At 54.3% G+C, this 25,639-nt stretch overlaps 3 protein-coding genes across 6 annotated transcripts; all 3 read right to left on the minus strand.

Annotated features, from left to right (window-relative positions):
* Positions 1 to 817: 817 nt before the first annotated feature.
* On the minus strand, positions 818 to 7,981 carry Chrng (cholinergic receptor nicotinic gamma subunit). 2 transcript variants are annotated; one of them, XM_057762554.1, is made up of 12 exons: positions 7,927 to 7,981; positions 7,598 to 7,737; positions 7,467 to 7,511; positions 7,194 to 7,303; positions 6,442 to 6,597; positions 5,634 to 5,731; positions 3,041 to 3,241; positions 2,765 to 2,879; positions 2,430 to 2,544; positions 1,587 to 1,803; positions 1,285 to 1,418; positions 818 to 1,001 (listed from the first exon to the last, which is right to left on the minus strand). In XM_057762554.1, exons 1-12 carry the CDS (start codon positions 7,979 to 7,981, stop codon positions 828 to 830), a joined length of 1,560 nt encoding a protein of 519 aa, XP_057618537.1. In that variant the 3' UTR covers positions 818 to 827. The 2 variants fall into 2 exon arrangements, with proteins under 2 accessions (XP_057618537.1, XP_057618538.1); XM_057762555.1 differs by lacking the exon at positions 6,442 to 6,597.
* A 2,942-nt stretch (positions 7,982 to 10,923) lies between these two features.
* Chrnd (cholinergic receptor nicotinic delta subunit) lies at positions 10,924 to 17,160 on the minus strand. Of its 3 annotated transcripts, none has more exons than XM_057762477.1 (12): positions 17,109 to 17,160; positions 16,715 to 16,860; positions 16,311 to 16,355; positions 15,601 to 15,710; positions 15,277 to 15,432; positions 14,952 to 15,061; positions 14,204 to 14,404; positions 13,603 to 13,714; positions 13,406 to 13,520; positions 12,049 to 12,253; positions 11,844 to 11,962; positions 10,924 to 11,167 (listed from the first exon to the last, which is right to left on the minus strand). In XM_057762477.1, the coding sequence occupies exons 1-12, from the start codon at positions 17,158 to 17,160 to the stop codon at positions 10,985 to 10,987; spliced, it is 1,554 nt and encodes a 517-aa protein (XP_057618460.1). In that variant the 3' UTR covers positions 10,924 to 10,984. The 3 variants fall into 3 exon arrangements, with proteins under 3 accessions (XP_057618460.1, XP_057618461.1, XP_057618462.1); XM_057762478.1 differs by having other exon boundaries at positions 16,715 to 16,869; XM_057762479.1 differs by lacking the exon at positions 16,311 to 16,355.
* Positions 17,161 to 19,377: 2,217 nt separating this feature from the next.
* Positions 19,378 to 23,813, minus strand: Prss56 (serine protease 56). The gene is made up of 13 exons (XM_057763100.1): positions 23,786 to 23,813; positions 23,118 to 23,225; positions 22,749 to 22,802; positions 22,456 to 22,645; positions 22,005 to 22,104; positions 21,759 to 21,918; positions 21,405 to 21,547; positions 21,031 to 21,193; positions 20,710 to 20,889; positions 20,473 to 20,628; positions 20,316 to 20,378; positions 19,897 to 20,003; positions 19,378 to 19,593 (listed from the first exon to the last, which is right to left on the minus strand). The coding sequence occupies exons 1-13, from the start codon at positions 23,811 to 23,813 to the stop codon at positions 19,378 to 19,380; spliced, it is 1,668 nt and encodes a 555-aa protein (XP_057619083.1).
* Positions 23,814 to 25,639: the final 1,826 nt, after the last annotated feature.

Here is a 25,639-nt window from a genome sequence, read left to right on the forward strand (position 1 = left end):
CTCCTCCTTCTCCTCCTTCTTCGTGTTGAGACAGGGTTTCTTTGTGTGACAGCCCTGACTGTCCTGGAACTCACTTTGTAGACCAGGCTGGGCTCGAACTCACTGAGATCAGCTGGCCTCTGCCTTCTTAGTGCTGGGATTAAAGGCATGTGCCACCACCCAGTACTGGTTCTCTTCTTTTAAGAGAGTTCCCACATCGTCTACCTCCTTCTTCCAGAGAAGATTCACAAAAGGGGAGATATTGGAGCTGGAGAGATGGCTTAGTGGTTAAGAACACCTGCTGCTTTTGTAGGGAACATGAGTTCAGTTCCCAGCACCCATTGTCTGATTGTTCACTACCACCTACGACTCCAGCTCCAGGGTTCTGACACCCTTTGTTGGCCTCCAAAGGGCATCTTCACTCGTGCACACATAACCCACTCCCCGCACACACAGACATCTAGTTAAAAATAATAAATAATACATCTTACAAAGAGGCAGGAGGAAATGTTCTCAGGCCTCAAGGACAGAATGCAAAGCAGAGTCCTTAGGGTTCCTAAGTGACTTGGAGTCAGTAATGCTCTGCCGAAGTGAGAGGGATGTAGGAAGTGACTGGTGACTGTAGGGGTCAGCCATTGCCACGTGGACGCCGGGCCCAAAGTCATGAATGGCCACACCCATCGCCAGCCACTTCAGAACTCCCCCTCTCTCTTTATTTCTGTCTCTCCTCCCAGGGATGTTTGGGTACGTCCCAAGGAGCACACTCAAGATCCCAACCCAGAATACAGCTTCATAGACAGCATGGCCCATATATAACTGACTCCAGGGCCCAGGAGTAATTGGTTGGCTCAGTCTGGCAAAGGCAAGTAGGGGCGGGGGTCTCCAGGGAATGGCAGGTCAGGCACCCGATTATAGTGGGCCATCAGGAAGATGCCGGCCGTGCCGCAGATGAAGAGGGAGAGCATGGCCAGGAAACAGACACGGTCCAGCACGCGGCCCACCAGGAACCACTCCTCATTCCCCTGAGGGCAACAACACATTGTGGGGTAGAGGTGTGAGCAGGGGCAGCATCTAGCCTGGGTTCCATCTTTCACTGTTAGGTCCACAGCTGGCCTCCATTCCCTGCTCTTCAGCCTTCTCACCTCTGTCTAAGCACCAACCTGTCCCCTTTCATGGTATCCGTCCCATTGCTCACTCCTCCTCCCACTTCCAAGGCCTGCTTTTTCTGTCCCCAGAACTAAGACACCCCATTCATCCTGTCCCCATACTGCGCTAGAGCACTCGCCCACCCTGCTCCAAGCTTACACTGTCAAAGTGACTCTGCTGGCGCCGGGCACGGGCCATGAGGTTACAGGCCTCCACGCAGGCCTGGATGGCTGGGGAGGCTTGCTTCAGGCTTCCACAGAACTCCTGACTCTGCCTCATTTCTGGCCCATTTTCTGCTGGGAAAATAGTCAGTGGGAGAGAGCTAGCAGGGCTGTGGGTTCTCCCCAGAGACCTGGCCTCTCTCTCCAACTTGAGCACTTGCTTAGCATTTATCGGCTGTGCCCAGCTCTGTCTTCATTAACTGGACAGGACTGTCTTCAGTGGCACCCCTTGGACCTCACCTAGCTTTTCTAGTGCAGCTTTCACCAATCCATTGCGCTGTCTCTGTCTGAAGAGGAGTTCACTGCGTGGGAGATAGAGACCCCCTTCCTCCCGAGTTGTGACGGGCCACCCCGAGGAGGAGCCATTCTGGAGCCGCAACCGGGCATCCTGGACAGGAGCGGGGCCCCGTGGGCGCACATGCATCCGTAACAGCTGGGGCAGGAGCCTCAGGAACACCTGTAGAGGGTTTGTTCTGGTAGGCCATCCTTGGGCAGCCAGGGCAAGCTTGGGAATACAAGCAGGAGATGGGCATGAGGGTCATACCTTAGGGGCAGCAACTGGGTCCTGGTCCAATTTGACTACTTTCTCCTGGACACAGGACCAGTGCTCTGAGCTTTTGTGACCTTCAGAATCACCAGAGCACTTTTCTCAGACTCTTACCCTCTGCTCCCTGCTAGAATAGCCTAGGCTACTGGAACGTACCAGGGAATCTACATTTGCAACATGATTCTCAGCTCTCTGCTACAGGTGGGCTGCAGAGCACATGGACAGCTAGGACTCTTTCCTCTGCTTTCTGGGAATGGGTAATATTGGGTAAGCTGCCCAATATTTGTGTCTCTGTTTTCCTATGTGTTTAATGGAGACGATACACCAATGCCCTCTTAAGGGATTTTATGAATGTTAAAGAAGTTAGTACCCGTAATATATCCCTGGGCACTGATATCATTTGCCTACTTTAGACTTGAAGATATGTATGGCATAGATTTGCTGCTGAATTAGAGAGTAGGGACAGGGATGTGGAGCGAGTCGCGTGTGATTGGGAAGGACAGATGGATACCCAAGGGGACAGGGAAGTGCCTTGCCTTGCGGACCCCCCGGGCCATGGAGTGTGTGTGTGGGGACCTCAAGGACACGTTGAGCACCACCACAGAGTTCACAACAATGAGGATGGTCACCACCATGAGGAAGGTGAGGTACCTGTCCAGGGTCAGGCAAGCAGGAGGATGGGTATCCGTTAGGCACCTCATACCCAGGTGCCACCCACCCTGATTCCCTCCGGTCCCCTGGTAGAAGGTCATGACAAATGCCCCAGGAAGGGAAGGGGGTACTGGGGATGTAGCCCACTGCTTAGCAAGGCTCCACCCCCTGCACAGGTGGTGAGGGGTGGGAAACAGGTGTGAGGGAGGCCTGGCCTTACTTGCTGATGAGCGGCACTGCCTGGGAGGTCTCAGGCACCTTCTTGGCCACGAGGAAAAGGAAGACGGTCTGGGCCAGGAGCACGTTGATGGCCACTGTGCATTTCTGGCCGCCCGCTGCCCATGACCAAGATGACCTCAGAGCAGGTCCCCTCCCCAGCCCCCCTGAGGAACTCCCTTACCCTACAGGGAGCCCACTACCCTTGTCTTGGGATTGTGGTGCCACCCTATGCCATGACCAGTCAGGCCTGGCCTCGCCCTCCCACGGGCCCAGGTACCCTTGGCAGGAAGGAAGTAGATGAGGATGGCAACGGAGGAAATGAGCACGCAGGGGGCAATGATGTTGATGACGTAGAAGAGGGGCTTGCGCTGGATGAGCAGGTAGAAAACCACTTTTTGGTGGCCTGCCTCCTCTGCTGGCGCCACAGGGTCCAGTAGCATCTTGGCTGGTCGATGCCGGATGGCCCATTCGCCATTCTCTGTGGTGAGCACAGGGAATGTGACCTGGGTAAATGTGTGGCCTGAACAGCCAAGTCGTAGGGGCACAGTGGGATAGAGATTGAATATTGATCAATTATTGTAGGAAAGGTGAGAACTTCACTGGGTCCTTTCTTGCATGTACACGTGGCATATGTATACATACATATACACATGCATGCATACACTCACATATGTGTAGGTGCATGTGTATGTGCGGATGCATGTGTGTGCTTGTAGTGTATATACATAGAAGCCAGAGACTGACATCAAGTATCTTCCTCAATCACTTTTTACCTTTTATCTTGAGATATGGTCTGTCCCTTGAACCCAGAGCCTTACTCTGGGAATCCCTTGTTTCCATTCGCCTTGTGCAGGGTAGGCTACCACTTCTAACCAGGGTTTATGTGGGCTCTGGAGACCTGAATTCTGGTACGTACAGTAAGTGCTTTACCTGACAGAGCCATCTCCCCAGCTCGCCTGCCTTTCTCTTTAAAGGTAATCTCCCTCAAACTTTCAGTCCTCTGGAGGGTTGGGGTCACAAAGGATGGATGGTTTTATTTAAATAACCGTCTCATCCTTCCTCAAGACCAAGCATTGTCAATCATTTCAGACATCCACCAGACCTTACATGTAGGCCCTAAAGCTTTGTTCCGCTTCTTGGAGCCCCTTTTTGACCCCACTCATCTCCGAGATCATATTTTACAGGTTCACTCCTCCTGTCAGACGTGTGCCCAGGCCAACCCACAAGGGGCTCTCCACATACGCCGGTCTCTACACCAGCTTCGCGGACACCAATCGGGCGAGGACTGGCAGGTTGATTTCACTCATATGCCTACTCATAAAAAACTTCGTTACCTCTTAACACTTGCGGACACTTTTACAGGATGGATAGAAGCGTTTCCGGTCTCCAGGGAAACAACGGATGTGGTGGCTCAAGTACTCCTAGACCACATCATTCCTCGGTTTGGTGTCCCACAAACCATCCAGACGGACAATGGGTCGGCCTTCACTTCCAGGGTCACGGAGCTCGTGTCAGAGGCTCTCAACATCTCCTGGAAATTCCACACCCCCTACCACCCACAATCCTCGGGAAAGGTGGAGAAGGCCAATGCGCTCATCAAGCAACAGCTAACAAAGCTCTCCATTGAACTCAGGTTATCTTGGCCCTCCCTTCTCCCCATTGCCCTGACTCGTCTCAGGGCCACCCCACATACCCCTACAGGCCTGAGCCCTTTTGAGCTGCTTTATGGCAGGCCCTTTCTCATTAACCATCACCTCCCAGTCCAAACTCCTCCACTGGCAGGGTACCTACCCTACCTCTCCCTTTTAAGGTCCCTTCTCCGTTCCCATGCTGACAGTTGTCTCCCTGCCCCCACACCAGTGGACCCTAATGCCCCTGAACCTGCCCCGCTCTCCCCAGGGGACAGAGTACTCCTCAAACAGTTAACTCCTAGGACTCTTGAGCCTCGATGGACAGGACCTCACACGGTAATCCTCACCAAACCCTCGGCTGCCAAGCTTTTGGGACATCCATCGTGGTACCATCTCTCCAGGCTCAAGCGGGCACCTACTCAAGACACTTGGTCTGTCCAGCAGACAGGACCTTCCACCCTCCGGTTTTCCAGGATGCCACAATAAAGGGCCTACCTGCTCCTCATTTTGGCACACTCATCTTTATCAATAATAATTTTTTTCTAGACACCTGCCTTCTCATCTCCTCCAAGGAACAGGTGCCTGCCTTCTCCTGGATGACAGTTCATGGGATGCCTTCCCAGCCACACCTCTTGCTAAACGTGGACACCTGGCTCTCCCCCTTCCCCACTCCGCCCCGTGCCCGCAGGAAGTAGCCGGATTTGAGTCTATGCCCTTTTTCCAAAGAGAGCCTAAGTGTTTGTCATAATTACCATTCCAATTTTCTGTCACCCCTATAGCCAAAGAGTCTGGAATGTTAGGTTGGGAGCTTAGGTCCCAGCCCCCAGGCCTGGTCTGGACTTCAAATCCCAGCAGGCCAGGTCCTGACCCCTCCCTGGGGGTGGGGTCAGGACCACTCCCCAGGGTACTTAAGTGATTCCCCAAAAGAAAAACACGTGGTCCCCCTTTCTTCCTCCCGGGGGTCGCTTTTCTGTGGCTTCCCGTTTCCCCCTCGGGGCCACCCGAGAGTGCAGATCTCCCATTAAACCTGGATATTTCTTAATTCGGCTTGTTTTGATTTGGCTTGATTGGAAATTTTTGCGTCGTCAGAGAGCTCGCTTAGGAAATATTCCTAACACATACGTGTGCCACCATACGTGACTTTCTGAAAACCATATTCTATGATACCCCGCAGTTTTCATATTGAGGTGTGTGGGAGGGCATGGCCTTGGTCTAGCAGGGGTCCCCACATGGGGTTACCTGTGAAAGCCTCGGGGTCGATGAAGATCCACTCAATGGCTTGTCCATCTTCCTGGCTCAGCTGCAGGTTAATCTCACTGGTGCTGTAAGTCTGAGACCTGTGGTCAGGAGTGAGGGTAAGGTGAAGCCAGGCAGACCTGCTCATGAGGTCCCAGACACAGTCATCTAAAGGCAGCTGTGGGCATTGGGCCTTGACATATACAGTGCCACATCCTTGAGTTCCCCATCAAGTCCCAGGGTAGCATGCAGGGGAACACAGGTTCTGTGGTGCCCAGTGTTACTGCCCGGCCAAAGGCTTCAGGGCTACTCTGTCCCTTCTACTGCCTCCAAAGACCGTTGGGTAGAAATACAGGCTTATCATAAGAGGACCTTTGGGGTCCTACCAACATCCCAAGTCCTCTTGGAATCCTTACAATTCCTCCCAAGATTGCCATTCACAGCTTATAGATAAGGGAACTGAGACCCAGAGGTCCCAGGTGTGGCTCGGGTCACATGCTGGCTTTGGCCAGTCTTCTCTTTTCCAGGGAAGCCTGCCTGTCTATGGTCCCATGCGTATGCCGGCATGCCTGTGTGTTCTTACCCACACACTCCAGACATTAATATCTCCCCTGGGGACAGAGGCAGGAAGCTGGAGCAATGGAGGATGGGTGAGAGGACTTAGTAGGAGGACACATTCAGATGTTACCACCTGAATAGGTACAGGTGATGGATCCAGGCCACCCAGCCTTGAGGTGCCTCCGATGCTGGTCCCCCGCACCCAGTCCCCTCCTAGCTCCCTGAGGCTCCCCAACTCCATCAATGGTCTCACTGGAAGATGAGAGAGCAGTTCTGCCAATCGAAGGGGAAGTAGGTGACAGAGATGGAGCAGGAGGAGCGGAAGATGGCAGGTGGCAGCCAGTAGATACAACCGTCAGGGGACACGAGCACGTTGCAATAGAGGGCCACCTCGAACACACCGTCCACACTGTTCATATAAGGCAGGATAAAGAGCTGTGGGCAGAGATCCCACAGCCCCAGACCAGCCCTCTGCCTAGCATGGATGAGATCTGAGAGCCCCAGTCCCCAGATTGCCACATTCCCAATGGGCGTTCATCTAGTAACACTCATGCATCACCCCAGCAACCTCCCGACCACCTCTGCTCTGGACTGGAGATGAGTACCGAGAGCTGGGAGAGACAGCACCCCCACAACCACCCTGTAACCCTGGTTTCTCTTTCTCGGTGTTAATAACTACAGTAGTGGCAGAATAGGTAATATTATCAAGCTCTTGCCGAGTACCTCACTCTGAATGAACTATGTTTGTGTGTCGTAATGACCTCTCACAATTTCTCTGGTTGTTAAAATTGGTTCCTGATTTCAGGGATGGGAAAAGCCCATCCAGGTGGCTAACACACTACAGGAAGCCAGGTCTGGTGCCCTGGACTAATATCTGTGCCAGGGGTCCCGCCCTCAGCCTGGCACCTTGCAGCATCCTGCTTTCCTCTTTTTTCCCTTTCTCCAACTTTCCTCATCCTGCTGGACCTTGGTACCCTTCGTTTCCTGCCCAAGCCCCCTCCTCACTTGTTCTCCAACACGATATCTGGCCTCCAGACCATGGTGGATGGCACCCTCAGTATCCACAGGCCTTCATAGTCTTGTGGGTCCCAGCGCAGGCGATAATCACACCACTGCTATGGATGAAGAGGCAGTTGCCGAGCCTGTGCCCTGGGCTACACAGGGCTGGTGAATGGCAGGCCAGCCTAGAGGGCCCAAGAGGTTGGGTGGAGGGCGGGGGACGGGGCAGGAATGATGACAACTGAAATAAGCAGAAAAATACAGCAGGCAACTTCTTACCATTTCTATCCAGACGTTGGTTGTGAGGGCCTCTTCTCGCTCATTCTGGGGCAGAGAGAGAGGGCTAAATCTCCTACACCTTCCCTCTCCGCAGAGCCTGGTGCTTATCATTTTCCCCTCCTGCAGCTTACCAGGGAGATGAGGTTGGTCAGGGTAAGCTTCAGGCTGACGTTGACCACATCTGAGTCGTGCTCAGCGGGCCGCAGATGGGGGTCATAGTTTCTCATCAGGTCAGCAAACAGGCGCTCCTCTTGGTTGAGGCTCTGGACCCCTGCAACCGACAGGGAGACTCATTGCAGCGGAGTGGGAGACCCAGGGGGACAAGGTGGAGACTCAGGGTGCTGGGGCTAGGGAGAGCACAGATGACTCCCAGACCCTCCATCCACTGTAGCCTTGCGGTCCTGATCTGTTCCTTCCACCCCCACCTCCCAATCAAGTCTCAGGTCCCCTCGAGTCACACCCAGGCAGATAGCCAGCAGCGGCAGGAGGAGCGGAGGTCCCCGGCCTCCATGCATGGTGCCTCAGCTCTGCTCAGCGGCCGGTGGGACAGTACCTCTCTAGGTCTGGGGGTGGGGGTGGGGTAGGGTGGGCTGGCGTGTCATGTGTCAGCCAACGTTCACATCCTAGCCACCCCTGCCAGCTCAAACTGGCCCCACCAGCTGTCTGACCACAGCATTGTCAGCTGTTCCAGGATATGTCCAGTCTGGGCTCAAATTACCTGGACCAGTCAGGGGGACGAGGGATGGACTCGTCCCCAACAGAGACAGAACACCCTCAAAACTGTCTCAGCAGAGACGTCCCGCCCTCAAACATAGTCGCTTCAGTTGTGTAACTATTTTTTTCTTCAGCTCAGAGACTCCGCAAATGGCCAAGGACAGATGGATGTGGGAGGGGAGGTGGTGTTGAGGAGGCTGGTGGTGGCTGATCAGGGACCGTCATTCTGTCTCAGGGAGTTGTGAAGGTGTTGGGTAGGTGTGATTTCTACGTGGGGTGCCCGTGATTTTAACTTAGTATCTCAACCCTTTCCCAGTAGCCCAGTGCCTCTGTGGGTCACTTGATCCACTAGACCAAGACACAGGAACGAAGCACCTGGAGAGTGTCTAGTTTTTGATGGGGTCATATCCTGCTTTCATTTACAAGAATGTGGGGCTATCCATTGAGAAGATTGGCAGTTCTACTGGACTGGGGAGTACAGGGTTACCCTACTGCCTGCTAGGAAGCTGGTTTTTGAATGTGACATCCTGGATCCTAAGGAGATGGTTCCAAGTCAACCATGGGGGACCAGTCCTGACAGCACCTCAGGGTGCTGATGAGATGCACAAAAGACACCCTTGGTTGGGTGTGGCATTTGGGGGCTGTCATCTCTGGAGAATCCGGTCTCAACTGGGACAAGGAGGACTGTACTAATTGTTGGACCTGCTGCCAGCAGCGCCACCTTGTGGCAGGATTCCAGCAGTGCCGCTGAATGGCAGAGAGAAGCAGCCAGTAATGGCAGATGAGGACCTCTTCTAGTTCTTTTTTTTTCCTTTCTTCCTTCCAGTTCTTTGTGTAGAGGGATGGATGGGTAATTCTGGGGAGGCCTGGACTCCCTGCTTATCTGGTATGTGTTGGGTCAAGCTGCTTTTCCTGAACTTCACCTTGAGCTTGTATGGATGTAATTAGGGTCTGTTTGGGTCTGAGGAAATATATTGAGCTGTGATGACCTTACCTCTGTACAACAAGGAGGTGACTAATTGGGCCATTGTCACCTGTCTGCCACAATAGGATGCAGGAATCCTGGGCACAAAACCCCTCTGACCTGTGTCCTGCAACCCAAGCCCACAAATGAGGACCAGGACAAGAAATGATCCTTGAAGTTCCCTAAGTTCCTAGAACACAGGTCCTTTTACCCCAACAAGCAGATTCGGTGTTAGCAACTTGCAAATGGGGCTTAGTGCATGCATGCTTAGTGCCTGCGTGCTTAGTGCCTGCATGCTTACTGCATGCACAGTGCAGATGAAGATACTGAAGCTGAGGGCTGGGTTGCAGCTAACTGATGGGGATGCTAGTGCAGGCCTGTGGGTCCACCCCCAGCATCATAAGAAAAGGTAAAACTAAGGCTATGATAGGCGCGACAGGGCTCTGAAGACCATACCGTGAGTGAAACAAACCACCGCAGACTCTGCTCCCCCAAATGCATTTATTATCTCTCACAGTTCTGAGGGTCCAGAACTCGGAAACAGCTCAGCTCTCATTTGGAGGCCCTACCACGTTTTACCGGAAATACCCCCTTTCCGGTTTACCCATCCCCGTGGCTGCTGTTAGGGGAACGTTTCTGCAGAGCCTCTGTAGCTGGCTTCCTAAAGAGAGTGGGAGGGTGGGAGGGGAGACCACTGTGTCTTTTTTGTTTGTTTGCTTGCTTTTGTTTTTGTTTTGTGAACCAGAGTCTCACTGTGTAGCCCTGGCTGGTCTCAAACTTACAGAGATCCACCCACCTCTGTCTTCTAAACGCTGGGGTGAGAGGCTCATGCCACCATGCCCAGCAAGAGCAACACCGTCTCAGCAGCTGCTCTTTGATGGAATATATCATCACCTCTACCTCATTCTACGTGTTACTCTGAACCGCCAGGTACAGTGGCAGGGGCCGCCTCAGGTGTGACTCAGGAGGCGGGCTTTGCAGGCTCCATACGCTCAGGCCTAGCCTCCTTGTGCCTCATAGGACTTGGGACAGTTCTGAATGCCAGCCTCCTTTAAGATAGGGCTGATAGCTGGAGTCAATAAGACAACCAGGTACCCATCTAAATTTGAACTTGGGATAATTCTTTATCACAGGTATATCTTGTATATTACAAGGTAACCGTGGTTTGGGGAACCTGGGGACAAGGAGGAAAGGACTTGGTGTAGGGGGACCTTAGGGGGGCTGGGGCCTGCTGCTCTGAAATACGTGTGACTCAGGCTGATGGGGTTTAATTGATGCCAAGCATGACCCTCCCACTCCAGTCCCCAGCTTCTTAGAAGGACCCAGATAGAATGACCACAGGGTCAAGGGCCAGCAGATGACATTCTGGATGGTTCCTCACTATAAAAAACCTCCTTCCCTTGGGGAATAGAGAGGGAAGCACCCCCTCTTGGGCCCCAGGTGGGGACTGGGAGCCTGAGTTTGAGGGGCAGGTGGGGAAGGAAGAAGAAACAGGATGCTTAGTTCTGACCTGCCCTGGAAGGAAGCAGGCAGAGAAGAGTCGAGGTTGGGGGGCTCCTTACAATGTTCTCCCCAAAAAGCTAGTCCTAGTGTTACTCCCTAGCCCCTGAGCAAGCCCCTTGCCTCTCCCCCAGCCCTGGGGCCTCCCCCCAGCATGTCCACTCTCAGTCCATCTCAAGTTCCTTCTCCTTTATTTGGAAAGGAATTGCTCCTGGGATGGGGCCTCTCCCTACCACGACCTTAGCCCAGCCACATGGCATCGGCTAGGCCCAACCTCGAGGCCAGGAATGAATGGCTGTTCTCAGACTACTGTCTTCCTGGCTGTCCACTCATGCCCGCTCTAGATGAAGCGCCGGTCCTTTTCATTATAGGAGAAGGGGTCCCCAGGGAAAGGCTGGGGTGGGGGCTGGTTATAGACACCCTGCAGGAAGATCCAGGCTGTGCCCACCACCATTACGGGTGTCACCACGAAGAGGCAGAGACGGTCCACTGTGCGGGCCACCTGGTTCCAGTTGTCCTTCTCCTACAAGGAGGGCCAAGACACCATGGGGGTGAGGGAAGTCCATGCCCATATATTAGTACCCCAGAAATGGAGGCACAAGACTTGGCTTCTGTGTGTCTGTGGGGGGTCACTTCAGGCTAGCATCAGATAGGGTGGGTCAGGACGGCCTAAGCCATTCAGGGCTGCTTCCAGCCATGTGTGAACAGGAGTGTAAAATGGAGAATGGTTAAGAAGTTGCTTAAGAATAGACAGCCCAGTACAGCTGTCTTTGAAAGATTTGTCTCTGGGCTGGGGGTGTAGCTCAGTGGTGTAGCATTTTCCCAGCATGCATCAGACTCTGAGTCAGTCTGTAGTACCCCAAAAGAAACATAATAATAAAACAAATTTAATAAGCATCTGACTCTGTCTGGGTATCTGAGCAGAAAGGAGAAACCCTAGAAGGACATGGAATGTGTCCCGGTGGGGTAAGTTTGTGTGTCTCTTTGGGCCCCTGAGTTTGTGCCTGGCCCAGTGGGATGCTGTGGGGTTTCATGAAGGAATCTTGCTTTCCTGGGAGAACGTACAGCGTGGGACCCTTACCCACCATGCATCTCTTCCTCTGAGTGGACACATGAGGTGTGAAGTGTATGACGAAGACAGAATTCTCTTGAGTACACTTCTTGAACATCTGATTTCATGTTGAGCCCAGGCCACTCACCTCATTGTAACTGTTTTGGTCCCTCATATGGTTGACGATGAAGTTTGCCCCATCCATAGCTGGCTTCAGTTCATTGAAAAGCTCCTGTTGGGCCTGCTCAGAGCTTGCTGGGGGCCTGCCTGTGGACATAGGTCAGGGGCTGGACTGATGCCTATCCGTGCTCCCTTCCCAGCGTGGGCCAAGCTCCAAGGCTCCCAGAACTCACGGGCTGTGGTGAGGCGCCGGGCCAGGCCGTGCCGCTCTGATTGCTTCTCAAACATGAGGTCACTGCGGGACTTGAGGGAGAAATACTCTTCGGCCTTGGAGATGTAGCCCAGGGAGCTGCTCCTCCGGATGAGAGTCCTGGGGCCAGAGTCTTCCTCTGCTGGGTGGGACATGTGCAGGAGCTTGGGCAGGGTCTCCAGGAAGAACTTTAGCAGGCAAGGGGACACAAGACAGGTCATTTCACGAACGCGGAGTGACTTTTACACGTTCTGATAGCCCTGGTTGCCACACGTAGCTCCCAGGTGGACCCCATCACCTGTTTCCCGGATCCCCCACTGATTGGCATGTAAGATGCTATCAACTCTCCCCCATGACTCACAGCACAGAGCAGAACTCAATTCCTGAAAATAAATCTTAACAACAACAACAAAAAAAAAAGGTTGAGGGTGGGGATGTGTACCTTCAATCCCAGCATTCAGAAGGCTGAGGCAGGAGAATTAAGAGTTTGAGCATACACTTTATCACTGAGCCACACCCCAGCCTCCTCCTTTTCTTCCCTCTCCTTCTCTTTCTTCTTCTCTTCCTCCTCCTCCTCTTCTTTATTTGAGTCAGGCCTCATGTATCCCAAGTTAGCCTAGAACTCAAGTTAGCTGAGAATGACCTTGAACTTCTGATCCTCCCACTGGGATCATAGGTCTGGGCCATCAGACTGGGTTCACATTCAGTATTGGGCCTTGTGCATGCTAGGCAAGCCCTCTACCAACTGACTATATACACAGGCCCCCCTCTTTTTGATGAGCTGTATAGTGAGATCCCATCTCAAACAAATAAAAGTCCAAATGTTGAGCTCTCCCTTCAAGCAATTAAAGACAAAAGCCATTAAAGAATTACAGAACCATCATCATGGAGACGGCTTGTTCCAGAAGAGTCTGCTGGCCTTAGAGCAAAAGACAGCCTTGTTCCAAGCACTGTCCCCTGTGTCCTCACCAAAATTACTTATTAATTTTGTTTTACTTTTTAAATTGCATTTGTTTATGTCACGTGTGTGTGTGTGTGTGTGCGCGCGTGCACATGTGCACAGAGTCCCCTACCTCCTGCAGGAGTTGGTTCTCCCCTTATACCATGTGGTTCCTGGGGATCAAACTCAGGTGGTCAAGCTTGGTGGCAAATGCTCCAACCCACTGAGCCACTAACTGGCCCCTGATTTTTTAAAGTTGAGTGGGGCCGAGGATCGAACCCAGGTCCTTGTTCTGCACCACAAGACCAGGGCTTCTGTGGCTCGTACATCACCGTATACCCGTCATTCTCACCGCTCCTCCTGGCCAGGCCTTGGCTTCCAACTTTAGACAAACCCTCACCTTCTTGACTCCCTCGGACAGCACATGGGTACTGGGTGTTCGGAAGTGGATGTTGAGCACGATGACACAGATCACCACAACCATGGTGACCAGCACCATGCCGAAGAGCAGAAACCTGAGGGTACACACCGTGCCTGGAATTGGGGACTAAGGGCAGAGGCATGGACAGGGCTGGGCGTGGGCAGGGCTGTACTCACTTGCCTAGTAGGGGAATGGCCAGGGATGTGGCAGGCAGCCTCTTGGAGATAAGCAACAGGAAGACAGATTGGGCCAGGAGCACCGAGATCGCCACTGAAGTCTTCTCTCCACCTGGAGAGTAGGACCTAGCTGGAAGCTCACTCTCTGAGACCACAAGGTCCCCCACAGCGGGACCCTGCTACCGCTGTTCACAATACCACGGTAAGTATCTTAGGGGACAGCATCTTGTGCCTGGTCTTAAATCCCGGCTCCACAGCTTATTAGCTAAGAGATCTGGACAAGCACCCTAACCTCAAACTCCCTGTTTCTCAAAGCATTGCGAGCACAGCCCTGGGTAAGTGATCAATAACTAACTATTATATGTGCCTGGCGCCTGCCACTCAAAAAGCTCCCAGGCATCCTGATAGAACCTCCAAAATGCAATTCAGAAACCAAAGAGCAGCCAGGCCTGCCTGCCGCTCCTGCCTGAGGACTTATACACAGTGTCATCCGGAGTCATTGCCCCCCTCACCACGGAGAGAGGGGCGGGGTTGGAACACCTGTACTAGGCAGCCTTGGGGGAGGCTGCCAGGGAGGCAGGGGGTGGGACTTGAGGCTCACAGTCGCCTGGCAGGTAGAAGACCAGGTTGATCATGAAGGAGATGAGCACGCAGGGTACCAGGATGTTGATGATGTAGAAGAGAGGCTTGCGGCGGATGATGAGGTAGAAGGTGATGTCTTGGTGGCTGGTGCTGTCCATCGGGATGTTGGGGTCCACATTGACCTTGGCGGCCCGGTGGACTATCTCCCATTCCCCATTCTCTAAGGAAGGTATAAGGACAGCTTTGGGATCAAGCTGGAGAAGGGAACCCGGGGGGCCAAGGACCATTGGTATAGAATGAAGGGCTAGGGTACTGTCTGAGGGAGATGAGGGAGGACTCTTGGGTGCTGTGGGGTTTACCGCTGGGGGCTGGGCTAGCAGGTTCAGTTTCTGAGGAAGAAGTTTTCTTCTGTGACTTTTCCTGGGGGGTTCTTTTATAGTTTTTTGTCTGTTTTGTTTTGTTTTTCTCTCTTCTTGGAAAAAAAAAACCCAGCAGCTGAAGCCATCCAGAGTCCCTGCTATCCTCGCAAGTATCTCCTGTGTGTGTTGAGGGAGATAGTGATGAGAGGGTCCCTGTTCCCTTCAGATCTGCTCTTTGGAGTCTCTTTGGGTCAGTAAATGTAGGTGTATAGGCTGTGTCTGCATGGCCATCCCTGCTTGTACAGATGCTGGTGTCCCAGCTGTGAGTGTGTGAGGTGCTGGTGTGAGTGTGTACACATCCACAATGTATGTGTCTTCAGGGCCAGTCTGCCATGGTTTCTGATGTACCTGTGAAGCCCTCAGGGTCAATGATGATCCATTCGATGGGGTAGGCGCGGCCGTCCTCCTCCTGCTGCATCAGGCTAAGTGTGATCTCCTTGGCTGTATACTTGAGTGAACTGGAGGGAGCCATATGCAGAGTGGTCATGAGCCTCTGAGTGGGGCTTTAAGGGCAGGAGGTGTTGGCGGAGGGGGAAAGGCTACTTGGGGAAGGCCATGGTCTGAGGGGATTCTGGTCAGCATGGGACCAAAGTCTCTGCCCGAGAGCATTTGATTCACCACCTCCTGCCCCTGGCTGGGTGCCTTGGATTGAGAGACGTTCAAGTAGACGCACCTGAATTTGAGGGAGCAGTTCTGCCAATCAAAGGGGAAGTAGGTGACCGAGATGGGGCAGGAGGAGCGGAAGATGGTGGGAGGCAGCCAGGTCACAGACCCCGAATTAGAAACAAGTACATTGCAGGCGTAAGAAACCTTGAAGGAGCCGTCATTGCTGTGGGATGGGGACCACGATCACTGGGTGCCCTGTGCAACCGGGAACTAGCAGAGCTAGAGAAGGCAGGAGAGGAAGGGCAGGCGGGCAGGGCTGGAGGTGCAGACCAAGGGGCATAAGGAAGGGAAGCAGGATGAGGGAGGGAGGTCTGGGAGAGTTCCTCTCAACTTGTTCTCCAGCACAATCTCCGGCAGCCACACCATGTCAGAAGGCAAGCGCAGGATAGTGATGTTCCCAAAGTCGTTAGCATCCCACTGTAGCCGGCTGTCCATCCAGGCCTAGACGTCCAAAAGCCACATCAGAAGTGGGCTCTGCCACTGTCCACCCTCCCCAGTGGTTCTCGCTTCTCTAGGGAAGATGGAGCAAAGCCTGGGAGTTGGAACAAAAAAACTGGGGAGTGATAGGTAAAGAGTGAGATTCAGGCCTGTCGTGGACAGTTAGTTGTGCAGGATATGAGCACAGTTTCCATCCTGGGCAGGCATGTTTCGATGTTACAAACCTCTACCAGTTTTGATATTTTGCATTAGAAGAGTGACTTCTAGTGCAAACAGAGGCCGATGTGGTGGTGTACACTTTTAATCCCAGTGGTCGAGAGGCAGATGTAAAGGAATCTCCGTGAGTTTGAGGCTAGCCTGGTCTACATCATAAGTTCTAGACCAGTCAGGGAAATATGACCAGAGAACCCTGTCTCAAAACAACAAAGCAAGTCAGGACAGAGTGGCAATTTTAGGACAGGGGAGCCCTAGCCTTCTTGGACATGTCCTTGAAGCAGTTGGGCTTTGTGTAGTCAAACCCTCCCAGAGGAATGCCACACGAGCTGGCGGATTCCTAGCAGAAGTGAACACAAGGGACTGGAGCCCTCAGCAGGGTGTCCTTACATGATCCATCCACACGTTGGTGGTGAGGGTCTCCTCCACTTCTTTCTGTAATCAGACAAGAGGGCTGTCCCTAAAGGTTCCCACCAAACTTTCACCCAAACTCACTCACTAATCTGCCTTAATTCCAGAGGACCATGGTAGCTGGAAGGGCCGGTGCCAGCCAATGGATAGAGGTGGCTCGGCAGACTGGAGAAGCCCTGGACAGAAGGTGCTGAAGTGAGTCCTGGGGGAGCATGGGGACCAGCAGTGGCCGTGGGAGGCAGAGATGATGGCTTTGAGTAGCCATAGGCCTGCGGTGCCGTCTGGTGTGGGGAATAATCAGGCATGTCTCAAGGAAGAGGAACTGGTTAGCCTAGAGTGACCGTCCCTTCTCTCCCCAACCCAGCCGGGGACGGTCCACTCACCAGGGAAATGAGGTTGGAGAGGGTGAGGCTTATGGCGACGTCCACTCTGTCCTCCTTGTGAGCCACCGGCCGAAGCTCCTTCCTGTAGCCCTTTTCCTTGAACAGGTGCTGGATCAACCGTTGCTCCTCATTCAGACCCCAGCTGCCTGGGGAGGTTGGGGAGAGGAACAGGGTCTGATCACTGCACCCCAGAAAGGGAGTTTTGCTGTGGTCCTGCTGGGTCAGGGTAGAGCAAAGGGAAGCCAATGGCTTCCTGTGGGTGGGTTACCTGAAGTTAGACCCGAGTGGGAGTGGGAGTGGGAGTGGGAATTAGGCATAACCTTAGGGAGGGGGCCATGCGGGGGGGCAGGTAGGCACAGAGAGCCCCCGGGAAGGGAGTCATGTCCACCCTTACCACACACAAGAAGGACAGCCAGCAGCCCCAGTGTGGGCACCGGCCCTGCCATCCCCCACCTCTGACTAGGGCTTATGTCTTCCCCTCAGTCTGTTGGCTGTGGAATGGAACAGGTGCTGGGCTGGCTTGGGGGTTAGGAAAGAAGAGGCCGGAAATGCAATCAGATACTTCAAGGCTGGTGATGAGGGGGTGGGGCTTGCCAGCTAGGGCAGGAGCCCAAGGGCAGGATGCAAAGATCCCAGGCAGGGATTGACATAGATAGCTGGGAGGGTGGGGACTGGGAGGGTAGTGGTGGAGGGTGGGGACACATACTGTGTGTGTGTGTGTGTGTGTGTGTGTGTGTGTGCAGCATGCTGGTAGCCATGGCTGGCAGCTGTCACTTGGGAGGTAAAAGGCATATTAGCAGCTGCCCTGCCTCCAGCTTCTTTTATGCATGTGGTATATGTGTATGGTTGTGTACATGTGTCTAGTGTGTATATGCATGTGTCTGCGCTTGTGTGTGGGCCTGTGGAGATCATTCTATTGTTTTCCATGTTACGTGGTTTAAAATTTTTATTCTATTTAATATGTGTGTGTTGGCATGTGTGTGCGTGTGTGAGTGCATGAGAGTGTGGCTGTGCACTTACCACAGTGTATGTGGTTAGAGGATAATTCAGTTCCGGAGGTGAACTCAGGTTATGCCAGGCCTGTAAAGCAAGCTGTACCGACTGAGCTATCTCGATAGCCCGCCACCTTTACTTGGCATTCTTTTTGTCTTTAAAGATATCACATTTAAGCTGGGTGGTGGTGGTGCACGTCTTTAATACCAGCACTCAGAAAGCGGAGGCAGGCAGATCTCTGTGAGTTCGAGGCCAGCCTGGTCTACAGAGCTAGATCCAGGACAGCCAGAGCTGTTACACGGAGAAACCCCATCTCAAAATAAAAATAAAACATCTTCAAACTGGGTGCCTGAGGCATCGTGAGGCTCTACATAAGAGGAAAGCAGTTTGAGAAAGCTAGAACTATCAGAGATGGAGGGAGGTCTAGGGGTCAGGGAGATTATTTGGTGATGGGGTGAAGGGATGCTCACGGATCTGGCAAGAAGGTAGCTGCTTGCAACACCCATTGGCGGGTCTGAGGCTGTTCTTTGTTCTAAGTAGGGGGTTGGAGGTGGCTCCTAAAGACTTGCCCTCCAGGGAGATACTGTCAGCTGTCAGGATACAGCCATCCTTGTATTCATTTGTTATACCTCATGCTAGACACTTGTCAGTTTCCTGTTGGCATCTTTGGAGCCGACACGGGTCATTTTGCTCGTAGGCAGGGATGGGGCACGCTCTTAGAGACACAGAAGATGAAATGCAGGTTGTCCTTCTCGCTGCCAGTGGTTTCAGTGGCAGCCCTGGTCTGGCAGCATCTTGTCATAGGTTTGGCCCACGTCACCTGCTGCATCTCTGTGCCCTCCCCCAGGATGGTGTCCTTGTCCTCACTCAGGCAGTAGAGCACAGCGGTGCTTTCCATTCCCTCTGGCGTGGTTGATTTGCACACCTTCATGTCACTGATCAGCCACTTGAGATGGCAACACCAGAGGCCGTGTTTCCAGAAGCAAGACAAGGAAAGCCACAGAAGAACTGAGGCCCTGTAGCTGCTGCTGAGATCCAACTGCACCCCCTCCACCTTACTTTTCAAGACAGAGCCTCTTTACTGAACCTAGAGCTAGCCTGGAGCAGCTAGAATGGCCAGCAGCCTCCTGAGATCTGTCTGCCCCCTCCTCATCCAGCTGGGGCTGTAGGTGTGCTGCTGCATCCATAGCTTTTACCTGGGTGCTGAGGACCTGAACCCAGATCCTTATGCTTGTGCAGCACTTTCCCCACTCATAGCAATCCTCCTGCCTCAGTTTCCAGAGTGCTAGAACTGCAAGCATGAGCCACCACTCCTGGCTCCTTCCAGCTTCTTTGTCATCTCTGCTAACTGCTTCTGGAGGCTGGCCCCTGCCCCTCTCCCATCTCACACCCCCTTTTCTCTTCCCAATAAATCTCCACATTTTAAAGTAGATCATAAATAACATTTATTAAAGCAGCTGTTTCTGGTGACACGTTTGTGAAGACATGCGAGGTACAGGACCCCCACCCTGTCCACACATGCAAGATCAATTGGGACAGTGAGAGCTTGTCATATCTCATACAACCCCCTTAGCCCCTGGGGACAGTGTGACTGTCACAGGGCTTCCTGTGTCGGCAAACCAGAGGCTGGAGTTGGCGGTGGTGCTCCTTTGCCAGCCTCTGTCCCTGTCTCACACCAATCCAGGGTCCCTGGCGCTCTCCTCTGTCTGGAAAGCTGAGCGGAAGGCCTTCAGGGCCTGCACTAGCAGCCGCGGGAGACTGTGAGCCAGTGTAGAAGGCTCCAAGCCCACCAGCCCACTGAAGACCACATGCTGGTCCCCCAAGTCAGCCCTCACCCAAGCTCTGAAGAGCCCCGTCAGCGTCTTGGAGCCAAGATCGGCCAGCACCTGCAGAGGGAGGATGTCAGGACACACCTGGGAGTCATTCCCTCCTCCTGGAGCCTAGGAACCCGCTTAGATCTAGCCCCTCCCCTTTCCTCTCCCTGAAGTTCCCCTAATTTCCTGATCAAGAGGATATCCACATGAGCCCTTTCGCTCTTACCTCTTTTCCTCCCCTCTTCATATCCACCTGTTATCCCAGCTCACTATCCCCCGGAAGCTGGATTCCCCTTTCCCTTCGCTGCACTGGTCTCCAGTCAGGTGAGCCTTCCCAAGCCTCTGTGAAGGAGCCTGGGCAGCCTAGGGACGTACCTCGTCAAAGTTCATGGCCAAGTGCTCAGCCGGAATCTGTAGGATCCAGGCATGTGCTCGCTGAATGGCTGCCAACTTTTGCTGCAGAGACTCTAGCCCAGGGCAGCCTACAAGAAGGGGATATCCCCAGACTATCATAAACAGTACAGCAGAGGGTGCTAGGGATGCATATATCCTACGGCCGGCATCCTCTACGGGCTCCAGATGGGGAAACTGAGGCTGGCAGAGATTCCATGGTCATGCAAGGCAGAGTGCCTCTATCTGACTGACACTAACTAGGGCTCGGTGCCAGTCTCCCTAAAAAGTTATCTGTTCTCCCTGAAGAGAGGGAGATAGCGGTCTTCTCTGTTGTCATTTAGGGCTTTCTAGCAGACAATCCACCACCTCTCTAGAAGAAGGCCGGCAGGGGGCGACATTACCCTTTGTTTCCGCGCGCCGCTCTGGCTTTGGCTTCTGGAAACCCGTCCCTGCAACTCGCCATCCTGGAGGAGACTGTGGGGTTAGGGTGCACGCCTCGGCGACGAAACACGACTCCTGGACTCTAGGGCCTAGGCCTGACTGGGACACACGAGATACCTGAGTGTAACCGCTGTTCACGAACATTGTGGCCGGGAGGGTCCCGGAGCGACGGTGCAGGGGCGGGAACTCCACGTCGCAGCCCCGGACGGGGACCGAGCAACTCTTGCGCGCCCTGCAGCAGGCCGAGCAGTGTGTGAGCCAGCGACCGCAGCTCTGAGGGTGGAACAAAGGTCTGAGCGGCCGTCCCGGGGTGAGGGGCCGTCCCTTACCCCGACCTGGGAGAACGGGACTAACCGCACCGCCGTCGGCGTTGCAGACACTGCTGGAGAGCTAGGCGCGCACAGGAGCGCTCGGAGCCCGGGCACAGGCGCGCGTAGAAGGCACAGAGCCCTGCTACGTCCGGGGCTGGCTCCTCCTCCGGGGGGTCCCAAGTGAGAAGTTCTCGGCAGCTAGGCTCGCGGGTGGAGGGGGCCGCTGCAAGAAGATGACAGATCACCTTTGGTGTGTGGGTCTATTAGTCACTCACCCTCAACTCCTCCAGAGGCTAAAGCAGCCGGATGGAAACTGGCTTATCCAGAGCAGTCTGAGGGACCATTGTAGGCAGGGGGCGCTCACCACTCATCTGCTCCTGCAGCCAGTCTTTGAACACGGCCACACGGGTGTAGACCCCAGGCTTTCCAGGCTCCCCACAGCCATCCCCCCAAGAGGTGACTCCAAAGAGGACCTCTCTGGGGTGCGGGCCGGGTTCGGAACAGGTTAAAGGGCCTCCGGAGTCACCCTAAGGGACCAGAGCCAACAAAAAACAATGCATTCACCATGTCTCTGAATTATACCTATCTTGTACCTGGTAGGGAAGGCGGATCCCCTTTCATTTTATTAACGAAGACTTAGCAGTTGGTAGGAGCAGTCAGCTAGACCCCAAAGAGAAGAGGATTATCTTGCCAAGGGGAGCAGCGTATCTAGCGCACCCTTTCAGTATGAGCTCATACCTGGCATGAGTCGATGCCCCCCGCCAGGTAACCAGCGCAGAGCATAGTGCTGGGACGCAACCCAGGTCCCAGGGCCTTTTGACATGTGTCTGCACTGAGCAGCGGAACACGGGCCTCCCTCACCGCCTCAGACTCAGGCCCATCTACGGGAAAGAATGTAGGGGATCGGGTTTGGAGGGCAGAAGCTTCACCTTGCGATCTCCCCACTTGCCCTCTTAGATTCTTTCCAGTTTGTGAGCTGGAACACCATCCTAGCCTCCCCAAACTCCATCTCCTTTGCTTTCTTTCACGCCCCCGCTGGTTCGTCTGCTACCATTACCACTTGAAGTTTACCCAGGCCCTAGCTGGCAATACCTTCGAAGAGGGCTCCCCAGCCTGCGATGGCGCATGGGGTGCCGGCAGGTGGTTCCCTAGAACCCTGGGGTAGACATATGGGGCGCGCTGGCCCCTCTGGGCTCACCGGCGTCCACAACTGTACCAAAGCCAGGTCATTGTGAAAGGTCTGCGGGTCAAACTGAAGAGCGGGTGACAGTACAATGTCAAGGAAGAGAGTTTGGGGTGCTGCTCCCAACTCCGAGGACACAGCACGTGTCGTCTCACCTTAGGGTGGGGCAAGATGCGGTTCACCTGCACTTCCTCCGCTTGCTCCCCGTGGGGGCCCTCAGCTAGCGTCACAGTCCAAAGCAGCTCATTCGAGGCACTGCAGAGCAAGCAGAAGGTTTCACGCATCAGGGACAGAGGTGCTGTAAGGTCTCTCGGAGGCCCAGCCCCTTATGCACCCGTACGGCGCAGTGAGCCTGCAAATGTAGCTATTGCGGTCCTAGGGGCAGAGAGGAATGCCTCTGAAGGGGAGACTTCCCAGGATATTCACGGTATTCTCCCATCCTGGGGTTCCTCCTCCGCAGCCGGCATTTTGAGGTCCAGGGCTGGGAGCCGGCTTCCGCTAGGGGGCAGCAGAGACCTGCTCTGCTGTGCTTTGGCCCACGGGTGATAGACTCCTTCCGGATTGGGTAGCCCTGCTGGGCAGGTGCCTGGGCTATTGACGACGTACCCGGCGAAGCAATGTGCAGCCGTGAGCACCCAGGACGCAGCCACCAGGACGCCGCCGCATAGTGGCTTTCCCCTAAGTTGTAGCCTCACGAGCCAAGGCCAAGACCCGAATGGAGCCGTGTTGCCCCCGACTATACGGCCATGAGCCCGGGTCACGTTGGCCACGCCCTGGCGCCTTTCGCCACAAGGTCCTAGAATGGCAGAAACGGCGTCATGAAGGACAAGTTCTAGCTGTCTTCATATTGAGATCCACTTCTCTCCTCAACCCTGCTCCTTGGAGCCTTTTAGTCTCACCTATCTCGGGTGGGTCCTGGAGGAGGGAAGTTTGAAGTCTGGGGCGCCCAAGTCCTGCTGAGAAACAGTTCGTGATCTTCGCTGCCGCTCTATCGCGGGCCTTCACCCTACGCTGGCTCTGAGCCTTGTCTCTCAACCACACCCCTCCTGGGCCACCCCTAGCACACAGGTTTGAGCAGCTGTGAATTGCGACCACAGGAGCCCACGCTGTCCCCACCTCCCTGCTATGCCTCAAGTTTGGCATACCCCTTCCACTTGGACCTTCAAAACCAGTCTGACCCCCAGGAGGTGGGCATGGACAAGAGAATGAGTCCCCTGTAATAGCGTGAGTTTGGTGGGACGTGGGTGGGGTAGCCCTGTTGGTACAACCTTGGCATTCATGTAGTCTGTGCTGGATCTCCATCAACACGCGCTTTACGGCCCACTGGGCGCTCCTCTGGGCAGCCTGCAATGCTTGAGTCCCCTGGGCGGACAAAACTGCTGGGACATGGGACACAAAGTCACATCTCCTTGGCAGACGGCCTCAGTCTAGCCTCCCTGGACCCTGAGACGGTGGGGAAGCAGGGTAGGCTCTTGGATCACCAGGCGTGTAGAGACAGGGAGAAGGACCAGGAGCTGAGGCCCAGTCCCCAGGGCAAATGGTTTCCACTGCTCAATTGAATTGGGCCGGAATCTCCGAGAAGTTTCTTTCTTAAAGGCTTCAGAGGAGAATCACTACCCATTGGTACCTCGTAAATGTGGTTGAGGTATCCATTTGGGGACTGAATTGCCAAGGCATGCTGTCCTGGATGTCTGACTTAGCTAATTCGGAAATCCCTTGGCAGCACTGTGTGCCTCTGCTTCCTGGGTGAGGCCATCTGCCCCTCCCTTCCTTCCTATATTTCAACTCCAGGCCCCTCCTCTCAGCAGGTGGGCTTAGCAGGGCCACAGGACCTCATAAGTGACAGTGACAAGTTTATCTTCGTTGCCCAGGGCCTCATTTTCCTTATGCCCCTCCCATCCTGAAGAAGTGGGGTCTTCAGATAGACCAGGCTCACCTTGCAGGGTGCCGGGGGACAGGCGCATGTACAGCGGATGCCCGCGGGCAGTCTGGGAGTCTGGGGACAGTAGCAGCAGCAGAAGCAACACAGCCAGCAGCATGGTGAGCCGGGGCCGAGGCAGGAGACCCTGTCCTCTTCCTGGAATCCACCCTCTTCCTGGGCTCAGAATTTGTGTTCCTCAAACCACCCAATCCTGTTTCCTTACACTGAATTACCCATTTCTGGTGGTCTGCACCTCACCTGGCCCTCACCTCCCGGGAGCCCTCAGGGAAATGGTGCTAGGGGGCTATATAGAGGACCGAAGGGGGGTGCGTGGGAGGGCAGCCAGGCCTGGGCAAGGGAATGAGGTAGTGGGCTCGACCCTCACCTTTGAAGTTTCATCATCCCGGCTCTGAGTCCCCCCACTTCTGTCAAAGCAGCCCTTGTTACTGCGGCTGCTTCAAAGAGGTCGAGCCCGGGATGAAAAGCCGACGGTTGGGCTGGGGGCCAGGCAGAGGGAGACTGGTGGGCAGGATTTGGGAGGGGGATCCCCATCTGCTTCTGCCCCCCTGGGGAGTTCACTGCTATGTTGGGGGCAGGCCCTCTTGGAGGGAGGAGAGCAAGGGATGGGGTGGGTGTCCTGGGCATTCTTACCCCCTAAACAAGCCACTGAATGCCCAGCCCCCTGCCCCTAATTGTTTGGCAGTGTCCCTCTTCCATGTGGCCTTTTCTAAAGATGATCAAAGTATCCTAATTTGCGCCTTAATTGCTGCACTGGGGTAGCGGGGTGGGAAGAGGCAAAGGCGGGAGATGAAAAGCCTCACTGTGGCCCAGTTCAGGGAGCGCAGGGCCCGGCCGCTTTTGAGCCTCTCATAGACCCCTGTCCCTGCCTGCTCATTCTGTCCAGCATTGTTTTCAGTTGCTGTGACCTTGATCTGGGAGGAGGGTGTCTTGAGACTCCATAAATACGCAGCTGTCCTGGTGTCCAGTGAGCACCTGGGCTAGGGCGAGGCCTTTGGGTAAAAACAAAAAATTACTCCTCTCCCCCAGAAACCTCGGTTTAGGTTGGCAACAAGGTTAACTTTGGTTAAGTATTTAAGTACAGGAGTTGGGACATACTGTGACCAGGGGCTGTGTTCTCTTCAAAAGGACTATTTATCACACTACTCACCCATTCTCCCCTCTGTCACTAACACACTGCATTCAGGAAGGTGGGAAAATTCTAGGTACGCATTGCTGTGTGACTTAAATGACACTAGGGATCAGAGTCACCTGTGTATATCACAGGGTAAAGCTTATGTGGTCTCTAAGTTCTCAGTAGAGAGGTGTGGTTCCTGTGCTCCTGCCATAGCCTGACCAGGCCAGTGGGTAGCATGGAGCCCATCTTTCCTCCCTCTACCTCCCTGGCATAGATCAGGCTTTGAGGGCTCTGATGGGAGCAGAGCCTTCTCTCACCCACACAACACAGGACAGGGCCCGGAAACTCAGTGACTTCATGTCTGCTCCTACAAGCTGAGATGCGCCCCCCCCCCCCCCGCGCCTCTGTCCAAGGTAGTCTGAAATATCTGCACTTCTGAGTCTGGTCATCTGCCACCTGTAGGAGAGCCGGGTTTGTCTGCCCTGTCCCTGTGCTGAGCCTGACATATGCCTGTGATGAGCGGTACAGGCTCCTGTCCTTGCTTGGAGGTACCTTCCCCTCCTCACTGTGTCCTCCTCTCTGTCTGTGGCCACCTCTAAGCCCTTAGCTTCTTGGGCATGGACTGGGGATGGAAGGAGGCTCTGCACTATGCAGCCAGCTGGTCTGCTCCAGGAAAGAGAGTGGGGGAGGCTGTCTAGAAAGGAGATGGGAAAAAAGGGAGAGGAGAAATCGGG

Source organism: Chionomys nivalis, chromosome 2 (genome assembly GCF_950005125.1).
Source record: "Chionomys nivalis chromosome 2, mChiNiv1.1, whole genome shotgun sequence".
Classification (NCBI taxonomy): Eukaryota; Metazoa; Chordata; class Mammalia; order Rodentia; family Cricetidae; genus Chionomys; species Chionomys nivalis.